The sequence below is a fragment of the Phyllobates terribilis genome, unplaced genomic scaffold, assembly GCF_046119375.1.
Source record: "Phyllobates terribilis strain yellow unplaced genomic scaffold, ASM4611937v1 Scaffold_4__5_contigs__length_816908805, whole genome shotgun sequence".
Lineage (NCBI taxonomy): Eukaryota > Metazoa > Chordata > Amphibia > Anura > Dendrobatidae > Phyllobates > Phyllobates terribilis.
In genome coordinates this window covers 405,556,420-405,570,404 of record NW_027362764.1, presented here as the reverse complement: position 1 = coordinate 405,570,404, position 13,985 = coordinate 405,556,420, and the positions used below count along the sequence as shown (strand labels likewise).

At 50.5% G+C, this 13,985-nt stretch overlaps 1 protein-coding gene across 1 annotated transcript in view; it reads right to left on the bottom strand.

Moving 5' to 3' along the window:
* LOC141265457 (dynein axonemal heavy chain 5-like) overlaps positions 1-13,985 on the bottom strand; it is a 526,560-nt gene that overhangs the window by 356,484 nt on the left and 156,091 nt on the right. The window contains exons 32-33 of the mRNA XM_073678599.1: positions 10,782-10,944; positions 1,325-1,436 (exon numbers count right to left, since the gene is read on the bottom strand). Coding sequence (XP_073534700.1) covers positions 1,325-1,436; positions 10,782-10,944 — 275 coding nt within the window. The remainder of the gene's footprint in view (positions 1-1,324; positions 1,437-10,781; positions 10,945-13,985) is intronic.

Sequence of the window (13,985 nt, the reverse complement as noted above, 5' to 3'; positions counted from 1 at the left end):
ATACCAGGATTGGGGATGAGGGGGCCATGCATACCAGGATTGGGGATGAGGGGTGCCATGCATATCAGGATTGGGGATGAGGGGGCCATACATATCAGGATTAGGGATGAGGGGAGCCATGCATATCAGGATTGGGGATGAGGAGAGTCATGCATATCAGGATTGGGGATGAGGAGAGTCATGCATATCAGGATTGGGGATGAGGGGAGCCATGCATATCAGGATTGGGGATGAGGGGAGCCATGCATATCAGGATTGGGGATGAGGGGAGCCATGCATATCAGGATTGGGGATGAGAGGGCCATGCATATCAGGATTGGGGATGAGGGGAGCCATGCATACCAGGATTGGGGATGAGGGTTGCCATACATACCAGGATTGGGGATGAGGGGTGTCATACATACCAGGATTGGGGATGATGGGTGCCATACATACCAGGATTGGGGATGAGGGGTGCCATACATACCAGGATTGGGGAAGAGGGGTGCCATACATTCCAGGATTGGGGATGAGGGGTGCCATACATACCAGAATTGGGGATCAGGGGTGCCATACATACCTGGATTGAGGATAAGGGCGCCATGCATACCTGGATTGGGGATGAGGGGGCCATGCATGCATACCTGGATTGAGGATGAGAGAGCCATACATACCAGGATTGGGGATGAGGGGGCCATGCATATCAGGATCGGCTATGAGGGGGCCATGCATACCAGAATTGGGGATGAGGGGGCCATGCATACCAGGACTGGGGATGAGGGGTGCCATGCATACCAGGATTGGGGATGATGATGTCATGCATACCAGGATTGGGGATGAGGGGTGCCATGCATACTAGGATTGGGGATGAAGGAGCTATGCATACCAGGACTGGTGATGAGGGGGCAATACTTACCAGGATGGGGAAATTTACCAGTAGCTGCTGCATTTCCCACCCTAGGCTTATACTCGAGTCAATAAGTTTTCCCATTTTTTTGTGGTAAAATTAGGAGCCTAGGCTTATACTCGGGAAGGCTTTTACTCGAATATATACGGTATATATCCTGAAACAGTATATATCCAGTCCTGATATATATATATATATATATATATATATAATCAGGATGGGGGGGACCCAGGTCCAACTCTTGCACCGGGCCCATCAGACTCTAGTTAAGCCACTTGTTGTAAATATAATATACAATTAATGACTGACAGTAAATTCTGACCAGATAATTGGGTTTACTTATGGCAAAAAACATTATTAACATCTTTGTCCAAAATTTTCTGTGCCTATTAAACTTTCTAGCAACAATACAATTTGGAAGGAGAATGGATTTCGTACTTTGTTTGACATCATTTCAAGTAGAGGGCAGCTCTCGCTGAAGTCATCAATCTTGGTCTTTAAATCATTAAATGCTTGCCATTCCTTCAATGCTTTTGGCAGCTTACGAATTCTAAAATATAGGGGGAAAATACAATGTATTACTGTGCATACCAAAAACTGTACATTACAGCAAGCACAGAGTTAACATGTTTATTTGCAAAATCATGTAAAGGGCAGAGTTGTTAAAATCAACAAAATACTAAGAGAGTTAAAATAAAAGAGTGCCTCCAACAAAAGCTTTTCATTTGGAGAAGAAATTGATGTAGGAAACATCCTTTGTTTTTGTACAGTTGGAGGCAATAATAAAAAATTAATAACCTGATCAAAGGCAATGTCATATTATTCAACATAATTTAAAATATTTTTCTAACAAAACCCAAGACATCCTGAGTTGTTTGTCTATACAGAGTGAAATCGTGCACAAGTACATGTAACTTAGGGCTCGCTGACACTGGCGAGTAGCAACTGATGATTTTCTCATGCGAGAGAATCGGATGCTATATGCAAATGACCCAATGCTCAAACTTTGCTGCGCCCGTGAGCCGAGAGTCATTTTACTATGATCCGATTCTCTTGTATGCAAGAATCGGATCACAGGTGCCAAGAAGCCTGAGAGTTTAATTTGTCCATCTTCTCCATTCTGTGAGTCGGTGTATATCGGACTGCACTCGGATGACATCCGGGTGCCGGATCTCATGGATTTTTCCTGGTGCCTGCGCACTGCAGTACTTTTCTCTTCTCTCATCAGGGCAGAGAAGTACTCCTACACAGGAGCGTGATGCCGGGGTGATTGTGGGAGGATGTACAGTACAGACCAAAAGTTTGGACACACCTTCTCATTTAAAGATTTTTCTGTATTTTCATGACTATGAAAATTGTACATTCACACTGAAGGCATCAAAACTATGAATTAACACATGTGGAATTATATAGTTAACAAAAAAGTGTGAAACAACTGAAAATATGTCTTATATTCTAGGTTCTTCAAAGTAGCCACCCTTTGCTTTGATGACTGCTTTGCACACTCTTGGCATTCTCTTGATGAGCTTCAAGAGGTAGTCACCGGAAATGGTTTTCACTTCACAGGTGTGCTCTGTCAGGCTTAATAAGTGGGATTTCTTGCCTTATAAATGGCGTTGGGACCATCAGTTGTGTTGTGCAGAAGTCTGGTGGATACACAGCTGATAGTCCTACTGAATAGACTGTTAGAATTTGTATTATGGCAAGAAAAAAGCAGCTAAGTAAAGAAAAACGAGTGGCTATCATTACTGTTGTTTCACACTTTTGTGTTAACTATATAATTCCACAAGTGTTAATTCATAGTTTTGTCCAAACTTTTGGTCTGTACTGTACAGACGCGTCATCTACACGAAGCAAGGAGGAGGACGGCATCGATAGAAGGAGGGAGGCGCCAGATCAGGACCAGCGACGCCCCTCAGACCAGACTGCCCACTAGGTGAGTATAATCAAAGGTTTTTTTCTTTTCTTGCAGGCCAGATGGGGGGCATATATAAAGCATTATAGAATGCAGTGTGGCACCCCAGGGGTCTGGTTTTCCACAGTAATGTAATGTTATGTCTGAGAGCAGGTGGGAGGTCCTTTGGTCAGGGATCCTGTGCATGCCACACCTCCTGCCCAGTCTTGGGAGGGGAAGAACTTCCCCTGTATAAACCCGGGGCTGAGGCAGGGTTAGTCAGTCCAGGAGAGTGGAGACAAGAAGCAGCATATGAAACAGGAGAGTTCCAAGGAGTCAGGGGCTGGCAGCTGCAGCGCTCGCCCTGACTAAGAAGATTCTTTACCGGACCCGGAGTCCGAGGCTGTGGGGACTAACTTCTACCCAGCAGCAGAATCCGTCAGGCAGGGGATTTCAGGTCCTCTGGCCCAGAAGCCCGAAGGCACGGTCACACGCATGGGACCAGCACCGCCATCGTGGAGCGGAAACCATTAGAAGGCCCCGAGTCACCGGCCATACGGGTGAGCACCACACGGTACACTCAGGGACGTGGGCTACTTACATCAGCTTCTAGCAAGGTAGCCAGAAGAGTACAGTCAGTTTGTGAGGCCTACAACTACGCCTGGCCAGGGGAGATCCCATCTGCTCAAAGACTGACCAGGCCCCGTTTGCTAGCAAGTACTCCGGGAGGGTCTATCGTTGTTACCAGTAAAGACCCTGAACTACACCGTACCGTCTCTGAGTGGTTCCTGCTACCCCCATCATCCACGTCGGCTGCCCTGAGGCCAAACCCCTCCCGTTGGGGGTTATACTATCACGCTGCACAATCCTACCACCGGCCTCAGCGGTCTGCCCTGCAGCAGCAGCTCCCTGGCTGCACTCAACGGGTGGCGTAGTCATCAACTATTTACTACTAATAGACTGCCGTCTAGTTTGACTCCCTGGGCACGGACCGGGTCACCGCCACGAGACTACAACCCTCCACTGATCCGGCTCCGGGTAGGCTCCCGCATGCGCAACGCAGCGCGACACAGGCCCAGGGGCGCGTCAACTTTGGCGTAGTCGGCAGGATTTCGTGCCCGCAACCACCGGGTACTGCGTGCCTGAAAAGCAAAGACTGTTCAAACTTACCAGTGGTGAAGATTCCCGCTATCCGTGGAGGTTTCCCGCCATCCGGCGCCATCTTCTACCTTCTTCCCGCCATCCGCGAAGTTTTCCCGCCATCCGGCGCCATCTTCGACCTTCTTCCCGCCATCCGTGGAGTTTTCCCGCCATTGGACGCCATCTTGAGGACGCCGCGCGGGAAGAAGAGGGGCGTGGACTCCGAAAGCGCGCGAGAACTGAAGCCCCGCCTCACGTCCGGACGTTGCGTAAGGTCCTGGAAGGAGCCCAGCAGACGCCGACGTCACAGGAGCGCGACGGAAGGTCCTCAACCCTGACGATCCACTGCGGAGCCGCGGCCTACGGAAGAGGATCATCGCAAGGTAGGCCACGGTCCACTAGGGGGGAGGAAGATGTCGGATACGGAGGAGAGCTTCACTGCCCCAACCCCCGCCAGCGCTACCGCTGCTGCAGTTATGCCCTTCACCATGCCCTATATCCCGGGAGCAGCTTGGCTACCCCAGTACTCAGGGGAGTCACATACCCTGCATGACTTTAGAGAAAAGCTGGATAGCCTCTTCCAGGTGTACCCCCTCACAGAAGAGCAAAAAGTGAGCATCCTGGTGGCCCAACTAACCGGGGCAGCCAAAAGGGAAGTAAAATCCTGGCCACCTGGGAGGAAGACTGTCGCAGGGATACTAACCCGGCTGAAGGACACCTTTGATACCCGCACCTCAGCCGAGATTAAGCTTAGATTCTACGGGTGCAAGCAGCGAGCGCATGAGAGTATAAGGGACTATGCACTAAACCTACAAGAGGCCCTGAGGGCCATAAAGCAGACCGACCCTGATGGGGTGGGAAACGAGGACAGGCTGTTGACTGAACAATTTATAGAGGGTTTATATTGCAATGCCCACCGAACCCAGTTGCGGGCAATGGCCTTACAGGATCCCCATCTGGACTTTGCACAGTTCAAGGACAGAGCCATCCGGGTGCTCCGAGAACCGGCACCAGGTGGCGTTGTGACCCACAGACGCCCCACTACCACTTACTACCAGGAGGCGGCGCCCTTGTCAGCAGGGCCTGTGGGAGCTGATGCGCAGGCTTTGGACAATGACCCGGCTCCAGACCTACACCATCAGGTCCAAGAGCTAGCTAAGAGCGTTGCTGCGCTAACCCGAACTGTGCAGTCTTTACAGGTTTCCACCCCAGGGAAGATCCAGCTGGCATCCGGACCGGAGGACATCCCGTGGCGTCGACCAAGGAGGACCCCACCGGCCAGAGGAAGACCCAGTGACCGATACAGCGAGGACGGACGACCCATCTGCCGCCGCTGCAATCAACCCGGACATATGGAAAGGTACTGTTCTTTAAACGGGCACAACCTGGGGTAGAGGGCCAACCCCCAGGAAAAAGATCACCAGGCCCATCGAACTGGCGCGACAGATATGTGGGAGGACGTCCAGTCTTGCCTGTGGTACTGGATGGCATTCCCATGAGTGCCCTACTGGATACCGGGTCACAGGTCACCACCATCCCGTACGTGCTCTTCAAGCAGTACTGGAATGACTCGGATATTACCCACTACCCTGACGACGACTTGAGTATCATCGCCAGCAATAACTCTAGGAACTAACGTAATTGAAAATTGTCTTGCAGAGGTGATTTTCCTTTTACAGCAGGTTGCCAAGAACGCCAGCTCCGGCGAGCAGCGGGTGCTCCAGAAAGAGATCCGGGCACTGATGCAACGGCAACAAGTGGAACTCTCCGGCGGTGAGATTGGTAGCGTAAGAATGTGTGACCCTTTTCCTATTGCCATGCCCCCAAAAAGTGAAATGATGATTTGGTGCCGGGCAGCTATTGGTCTGAGAGGAAGAGATTACCAGGCAATGGTAGAACCAGTTTACTCAGACAGTAGGCCCACCATTTTGACAGCACGGGGGGTGGTCAATGTACGCCATGGGAGGGTGCCCATTCGCATAATAAATATCGGGGAGAGGGAAGTGTACCTGCCCCGGTATGCCACGCTAGCCAAATTATATACCACTAATCAAAATTCTATACAATCTGTGGAACCCTTGCCTCCATCTCACCCGGAGGAAGGTAACGGCTCTAAGAAAGACATGGAGGACTGGTGTCAGCAACTACATTTGGGTACTGATTCCACTCCCTCACATCAGAAACAAGGAGTCTATCGGGTGGTTCAAGAGTATGAGAGAGTGTTTAGTAAACACCCGTTAGACTTCGGGCGAGTCAAGGGGGTAGAACACCGCATCCCCACGGGAGATCATCCTCCCATAAAAGAGAGGTATCGACCCGTACCCCCTGCACATTACCAACACGCCAAGGGGATGCTTAGAGACATGAAGGAGGCTGGGGTAATCCGGGATAGCTGTAGCCCCTGGGCAGCCCCACTAGTTTTAGTCAAAAAGAAAGACAACACCATGAGGATGTGTGTAGATTACCGGAAAATCAACCGTATCACACACAAGGATGCGTACCCCTTACCAAGGATAGAGGAGTCATTGGCTGCTTTAAGATCTGCTAACTTCTTCTCTACCTTGGATCTCACTAGCGGGTACTGGCAGGTTCCTGTAGCAGAGGCGGACCGGGAGAAGACCGCATTCACCACCCCGATGGGACTTAGTGAGTTCACCTGCATGCCGTTCGGACTCTGCAACGCCCCAGGAACCTTCCAACGATTAATGGAGTGCTGTCTGGGCCACAGAAACTTCGAGACGGTCCTGTTGTACCTGGACGATGTCATCGTATACTCCAAAACTTATGAGGACCACCTGAAACACCTGGCGGAGGTGTTCGAAGCTCTGGCGAGTTACGGCCTAAAGGTGAAACCCTCCAAGTGTCACCTCCTGAAACCAAAGGTGCAATACCTGGGACACGTGGTGAGCGCTGACGGAGTGGCTCCCGACCCCGATAAGATCACCGCAATTAAGGGATGGCCAAGCCCCTCCAGCGTAAAAGAAGTGCGGCAGTTCCTAAGGTTGGTAGGCTACTACCGAAGGTTTATTCCCGGTTTCACCAAAAAGGCAGCGCCTATGCAGGACCTCCTGATAGGCCAGTCCCGGAAGGCCAAGAACCAGAAGCCGCCCTTCAAATGGGAAGAGCTAGAAGAAGAGTCCTTCCGCCAGCTGAAGATGGCCCTCACGGGGGATGAAATCTTGGCGTACCCAGACTATAGCCAGCCCTTCATCCTCTACACCGACGCCAGTAACATCGGGCTAGGAGCCGTACTATCCCAGATTCAGCAGGGGAGAGAACGAGTGATCTCCTATGCCAGCCGAAAACTGCGACCCACCGAAAGGAACCCCGAGAATTACAGCTCATTTAAGCTAGAGTTCCTGGCCGTGGTATGGGCAGTCACCGAGCGCTTTAGGCATTACCTCGCTTCTTCCCGGTTCACCGTATACACGGATAACAACCCGTTGATACACCTGGACACGTCAAGACTCGGTGCCCTGGAGCAGAGGTGGATGGCCCGTCTGTCCAACTACGAGTTCACAATCAAATACCGGGCAGGACGCTCCAATACTAACGCGGATGCCCTGTCCAGGATGCCCAACCTGCCGGACGAAGGAGAAGATCCGGAGGGACTGGAAGAAGTTGAACTCCCTGCGTTCCACCGTCATGGGACTATCCAGTATTCCCACCGGGTAAGGGGTAAACAGGCTGCTACGTTGAACCCCTTACCCCACTACAACTGGGCGGAAACGCAAGACAGCGACCCTGCCGTCCGACTGGTGAAGGAGATGCTGACTCGGCCGGAGGCTCGACTTGAACCAGACGCTCCGGAGGAAGCCAAACAACTATGGGCGGAGAAGAGTCGACTATTCCTTTACAAGGGGAAGTTGTGCCGCAGAATGGTCAACTCCCGGACGCATGAACTACTCTGGCAAGTAGTGGTGCCACGAAGAGACGCAGCCATGGTGATGGAGGCATACCACGACGGAGCTGGACACTTCGGGTGGAAAAAGCTGGAGTTCCTGCTGCGCGAGCGGTTCCACTGGGTAGGCATGAGGGGAACCATCGAGAAGTGGTGCAGAGACTGTGGCCCGTGCAATCTGAGAAGGAAGGACCGGGCCAGCCAGAAGACTCCCCTGCAGTCCATCGTCACCCGGCAACCGTTGGAACTGGTAGCCTTGGATCATGTAAAACTGACCCCAAGCAGAAGTGGCTACGTCTACGCGTTAACCATCGTGGATCATTACTCCCGGTTCTTGGTTGTCGTCCCCGTCAAGGACTTAACGGCTCAAACAGCAGCTAGAGCCTTCCAGCAGCACTTCTGCCGTCCACACGGGTACCCGGACCAAGTGCTGACGGACCAGGGACCTGCCTTTGAAGCGGAGGTCTTCCAGGAATTCTGCAATCTGTATGGCTGCCGGAAGATAAGGACGACACCCTACCATCCGCAAACTAATGGACTTTGTGAAAAAATGAACCAGGTGGTAATGGATCTGCTAAAAACATTGCCCCTGGAAGAACGCAGTCTGTGGCCTGAGAAGTTGCCCGATCTGGTGGACCTATACAACCACATCCCGGTAGGTTCCACCAACTGTACCCCGGCTTACCTAATGAGGGCGAGACCTGGTAAGTTACCTGTTGACCTGGAAATGGGAGTCCTGACACCTGAGGACACTTCACCAGAAACAGACTGGGACACAGAGAGGCAGCAGCAGTACCGGAGAGTACAAGAGAGCGTGGAGCGAAGTCTCTGTCAGGCTAGGGAAAGACAAGAGAAGACTTACAACCAGTATGCTCCCGCTGTTCCCCTGGTACCCGGAGAGCAGGTCTTGAAGAGGAAAAGACGGCTCCACAAGTTGGATGACCAGTGGGAGGAGGACCCGTACACCGTACTGCCCTCAAGCCACGAGAACCCGAAGGTCTGTACCATCAGTAAAGACGGAGGGGAAACCACAGCCATTGTATCCCGGGACCACCTGAAGAAGTGTCCCGAACAACTGAGGAACCCTGAAGAGGAACAAGAAGACCATCGACCCGTGGAAGAAAGGGAAGATATGGTTAGTACCGTGCTCGGGGACTTCCCTCAGTCTTGGACTCAAGTCAATGGTGCAGTTGTGGTACCCGTACTCACCTTCCTCCAACCATCATCCCAAGAACCTACGGAGCAACGGGTAGAGCTGGAAGAACAGCCGGTCCAGGAGGCAGAAGACTCCACACAAGCAGAACAGGAGAATCAACCCTCTGCTTATAGTGAGCCTGCCGTACCCCTAGTGAGACAAAGAGCCGGTAGACAGCTGCCCAGTTTACCCTTGACAGCTCCTACACCCTGTAGTTCAGGGCCAGACAGTCAGCTCCGTAGGTCCACTCGGGCCACTAGAGGCCAGTTACCCGCACGCTGGAGAATTTAAAGTGTATAAATTGTTTTATTTATGTTTTTCTGTGTATTGTTGCTTGTGAATAATTTTGTGTTTCCAGTTGTTTTTAGGAAACCTTGGTGGATTTACCGGGAATCCTTGTATATAGTTGGAGCGTAACCCAGGATGGACTAGAGACTGTTAAGGACTCGGGGTAGGACAGACCCCTACCTGGTTACGTCTCCCTGTGTTGGTGAAATGGACACCTTTGCTTTTCTTCAAAGACTGCACCCGGTTGCGGACACGCCGCAACCATCTTATGTGTTTTTCTTATTGTGTTGTTATTGTTATACTTTGTTATGTTTTTCTAAATGTGTTTAGTCCCGGAGTACTAAATTTCACTAGGGGGGAATGTGGCACCCCAGGGGTCTGGTTTTCCACAGTAATGTAATGTTATGTCTGAGAGCAGGTGGGAGGTCCTTTGGTCAGGGATCCTGTGCATGCCACACCTCCTGCCCAGTCTTGGGAGGGGAAGAACTTCCCCTGTATAAACCCGGGGCTGAGGCAGGGTGAGTCAGCCAAGGAGAGTGGAGACAAGAAGCAGCATAGGAAACAGGAGAGTTCCAAGGAGTCAGGGGCTGGCAGCTGCAGCGCTCGCCCTGACTAAGAAGATTCTTTACCGGACCCGGAGTCCGAGGCTGTGGGGACTAACTTCTACCCAGCAGCAGAATCCGTCAGGCAGGGGATTTCAGGTCCTCTGGCCCAGAAGCCCGAAGGCACGGTCACACGCGTGGGACCAGCACCGCCATCGTGGAGCGGAAGCCATTAGAAGGCCCCGAGTCACCGGCCATACGGGTGAGCACCACACGGTACACTCAGGGACGTGGGCTACTTACATCAGCTTCTAGCAAGGTAGCCAGAAGAGTACAGTCAGTTTGTGAGGCCTACAACTACGCCTGGCCAGGGGAGATCCCATCTGCTCAAAGACTGACCAGGCCCCGTTTGCTAGCAAGTACTCCGGGAGGGTCTATCGTTGTTACCAGTAAAGACCCTGAACTACACCGTACCGTCTCTGAGTGGTTCCTGCTACCCCCATCATCCACGTCGGCTGCCCTGAGGCCAAACCCCTCCCGTTGGGGGTTATACTATCACGCTGCACAATCCTACCACCGGCCTCAGCGGTCTGCCCTGCAGCAGCAGCTCCCTGGCTGCACTCAACGGGTGGCGTAGTCATCAACTATTTACTACTAATAGACTGCCGTCTAGTTTGACTCCCTGGGCACGGACCGGGTCACCGCCACGAGACTACAACCCTCCACTGATCCGGCTCCGGGTAGGCTCCCGCATGCGCAACGCAGCGCGACACAGGCCAAGGGGCGCGTCAGCAGCATATCAGGCCTGAAAGGTGGTGGGCTTATCTCTTATTGGTCAAACCTGGTGACAGGTTCCCTTTAATCCTCGTGTTTTCACTTTGAAAATAATTCAGATCAATAAAAGCCAGTAGCGATGTCAATAAATAAACACACACCGATTTTGGAAGTCCAAAAGTTCACTGTTGATTTTTTCAATATCCAGATCAGTCCACAAGATCTCATAATATCCATTAATATTTTCTATAACTGCATTGTAAAGACCATACAGTTTCTGCAGCAAAGATAGCTCCCGTTTAATTCTTTGCAGTTCAGCGTATTCTAAAAAGTAGCAACCAACAGGAAAAAAACAGGTATTTAGAATTTTTAAAACAATTTAAAAAGCGCTAACAGCAAATATTCCACAGTCTGGAAGGATAATATATTTATCCACATGGATTGATGCATCAGTGGAGTGTACAACCTAATGTGCATAAAATATGCATAGAGATTTACAGACGCTATCATCAGAAAATAACCTATTGACCAAATCAGTTTTTCTGTACTAAAGGTATTATTTTTTTATACATAGCACAATCTGTATTAAAATAAATAACAGAAATCTTGCAATTTTCACAATGAACACTGGGGCTTTTTTAGAGTTGTTTCAGGAAACAACACATGTACATTGCCACAATGGTCAGATCTCAACCCTATATTGTATATTGAAGTATCTAATGAGCCTATGGAAAGATCCATATGAAAGGAGGTCAGCTGTGACATTGCCTGTTATGACTGGTGGATCCCGTGTTATTATCTGTGTATAGAGGTGTTACCTGCCTGTCATTGTAATCCTGCCTCTAATGATAAGAAAACTCCTGTAAACTCTTCCTGAAAGAAAAGGAAGTATGAGTCTAAAAAGTTCCCAGTGGCCAAAGAAAATTTAAAGATTACTAAATTTTTTTTTTAATAAAGATTGCGGTATAAAAAAATTGCAATAGGTCATTTTCTGATGATGGCGTTCCTTTAAAAGAGGCTTCCCACTTTATCTTTATTTTAACAAATGTGGTTGGGATATGGTTTTGTGTCACTTATTACATAGCTGTTACAGTTTCATCGCCCATCTCCTCCTTTGTAAAGAGTCGCTCACTTGTTAGTGTCGTTCTTTCAACAGCGTTATAGTCTGAGTAAAGCTGTGCCAACAAGCATGTTGCAGTTCACAATGGAGGAAAACTTATAATACTTAGGTGTTAGTAAATGCCACAAAACCATAAAAATCAATCTAAATCAACAAAACATTTAAAATAAAGATAAAATAAAGGAGTAGTCAACCTTTATTACATCAGGTGTTTAGCAGCAGTCACTTCTGCATAAGGAGGTGAGCAATGCCAATGGTGTCCCTGCCAGTACACATGCACCGTACAACCCTTTTAAGGTGGGTGCTATACAACACTGTAAATGGAATCTGCCAGCAGATTTTTGTTATGTAATCTGCTGAGAGCAGCATGATGTATGGTAGAGAGCCTGATTCCAGGGATGTGTCACTTACTGGACTGCTTGGTGTAGTTATGATACAGATTACTGAGCTGTGTACAACCCCGCTCACACCACTGATTGGCAGTTTACTATGTACGCTTTGCATTGAAAGCAAACTACCAATCAGAGATGGGGGCATGGTTACACAGATTAGCTGGACTGGGCTGCACGTGAAATTTAGGTTAAGTGCACACAGTGCGTTTTTTGTGCATTTTTTCAGTGCGGAAATGGGCCAAAAACGCATTGCATATGTGGCGCCCCTGAGGGTTCGGTCGCCACAGAGGTACTGCATCTCACCCAGAGGTGTGGTATCTCACTCTCAGGTAAGGAAGGAGTACAGCCCTGGACCCTAACACCTGCATCCAACACATTCCACACCAGTGGGGGCAGGGCGAGATTGCTCCTAAGGGAGAGCACAGTCCCTGGTCCCTAGCTGGAGGGTGGAACCATGTAGTGGGTGTGGGTGGAGGAAGCAGTTCAGGGGAGCACATGAAAGGAAGTGATATAAAAGAGGGAACCATCTTGTGAAAGAGCAGTTCAGTCAGAGGAGGAGAGTGTGTGGAGCAGGAGCTCAGTAGGAGCTCTGCTCAGGAGGAGGGCCTGAGGAGAGGCCCAGGACTGAAGGAGAAGGAGAGGAGCAGGAAGGGCTCCAGGAATGAGGAAGGGACCCCAGGGGTACGGGCAGTGCTGGAGGCCACCCATACGCCCGAATCTGCCCGGAGGTGGAGGGGTCAGGCCACACAAAGGGGACCGGTCCCTCAACTAGCGGAGGACTTTATGTCTCAACTAGAAACCGGAGGCTGCAGTATTTTAAGTCCTGCAGCCAACAGTCCATATCAGTCTCACCAAGAAGGTAGCTATAGAGGACCCAGGGGACGGAACAGACGTCGCCCGACAAGGCCCGCGGGTACCGGATTGGGACACTAGGTGTGAGGTGTAGGAAGACGGCCAGAAAAAGAGAGAACACACAGAAGGGGGTCCCGCTAAGTACTCCGGATATATCTGAGGGTTGGCTGAACCCCTCCCTGAGTAAGCGCAGCACGACGAGAGAAGTTACACCGGTACCTGTAACTTGGAATGCAACAACCGTGATTAAAGACCCTGAAGACTGTACTCCACTGTCTCTGTGATTGTTATCTGCGCCATCACCCCTGCACTACAACGCCAAGCATCACCTATAACATCTACAACATCTCTACACTGCCCTGGAGCTAAGCTCTACTTGTGGAGAGCTAAACCAACTTAGCTGCAGTTCACACCAGCTTCAGAGGACCTGCTCCGCAGCGGCGGCTCCATATAGCCGCATACCACAGGTGGCGTCAAAACTACATACATAACAACTATAAAAATCCCCTGTAAATGAACCCCTTTTGATTGACCACCCTGGGTCATGGACCGGGTCACCCCCACTGTGACATTTCCCCTAGCAACGATAGCCCGGCAACGAGTACCCCACGGCCCAGGGGGCGCATCACATATCTTATCCCATGACTTCCTATGACATTTTGCAAGTTCTGTGCACATGATCAGGATTTTTCCTCACTGGATTTCCTGTGCAGAAAAAAACGCAGCATGTGCATTCTTTGTGCGTTTCTGCATCTGTGGCGCCCCTGAGGGTTCATTCGCCACAGGGGTACTGCAACTCAGATGAGGTGTGGTATCTCCTCTTCCGGGTAAGGATGGAGCATCTCTCAGGACCCTACTTCACCACTCAACACTACACGACTCCTGTCCTGTAGGGGGCCTAAATGCACCAGGGTGAAAGTGCGCACATAGCCTGAGTGTTACTCTCCTGCTGATAAAACACTGATTGTATTGAAACTACAACACACAGCCCAGTAAGTGAC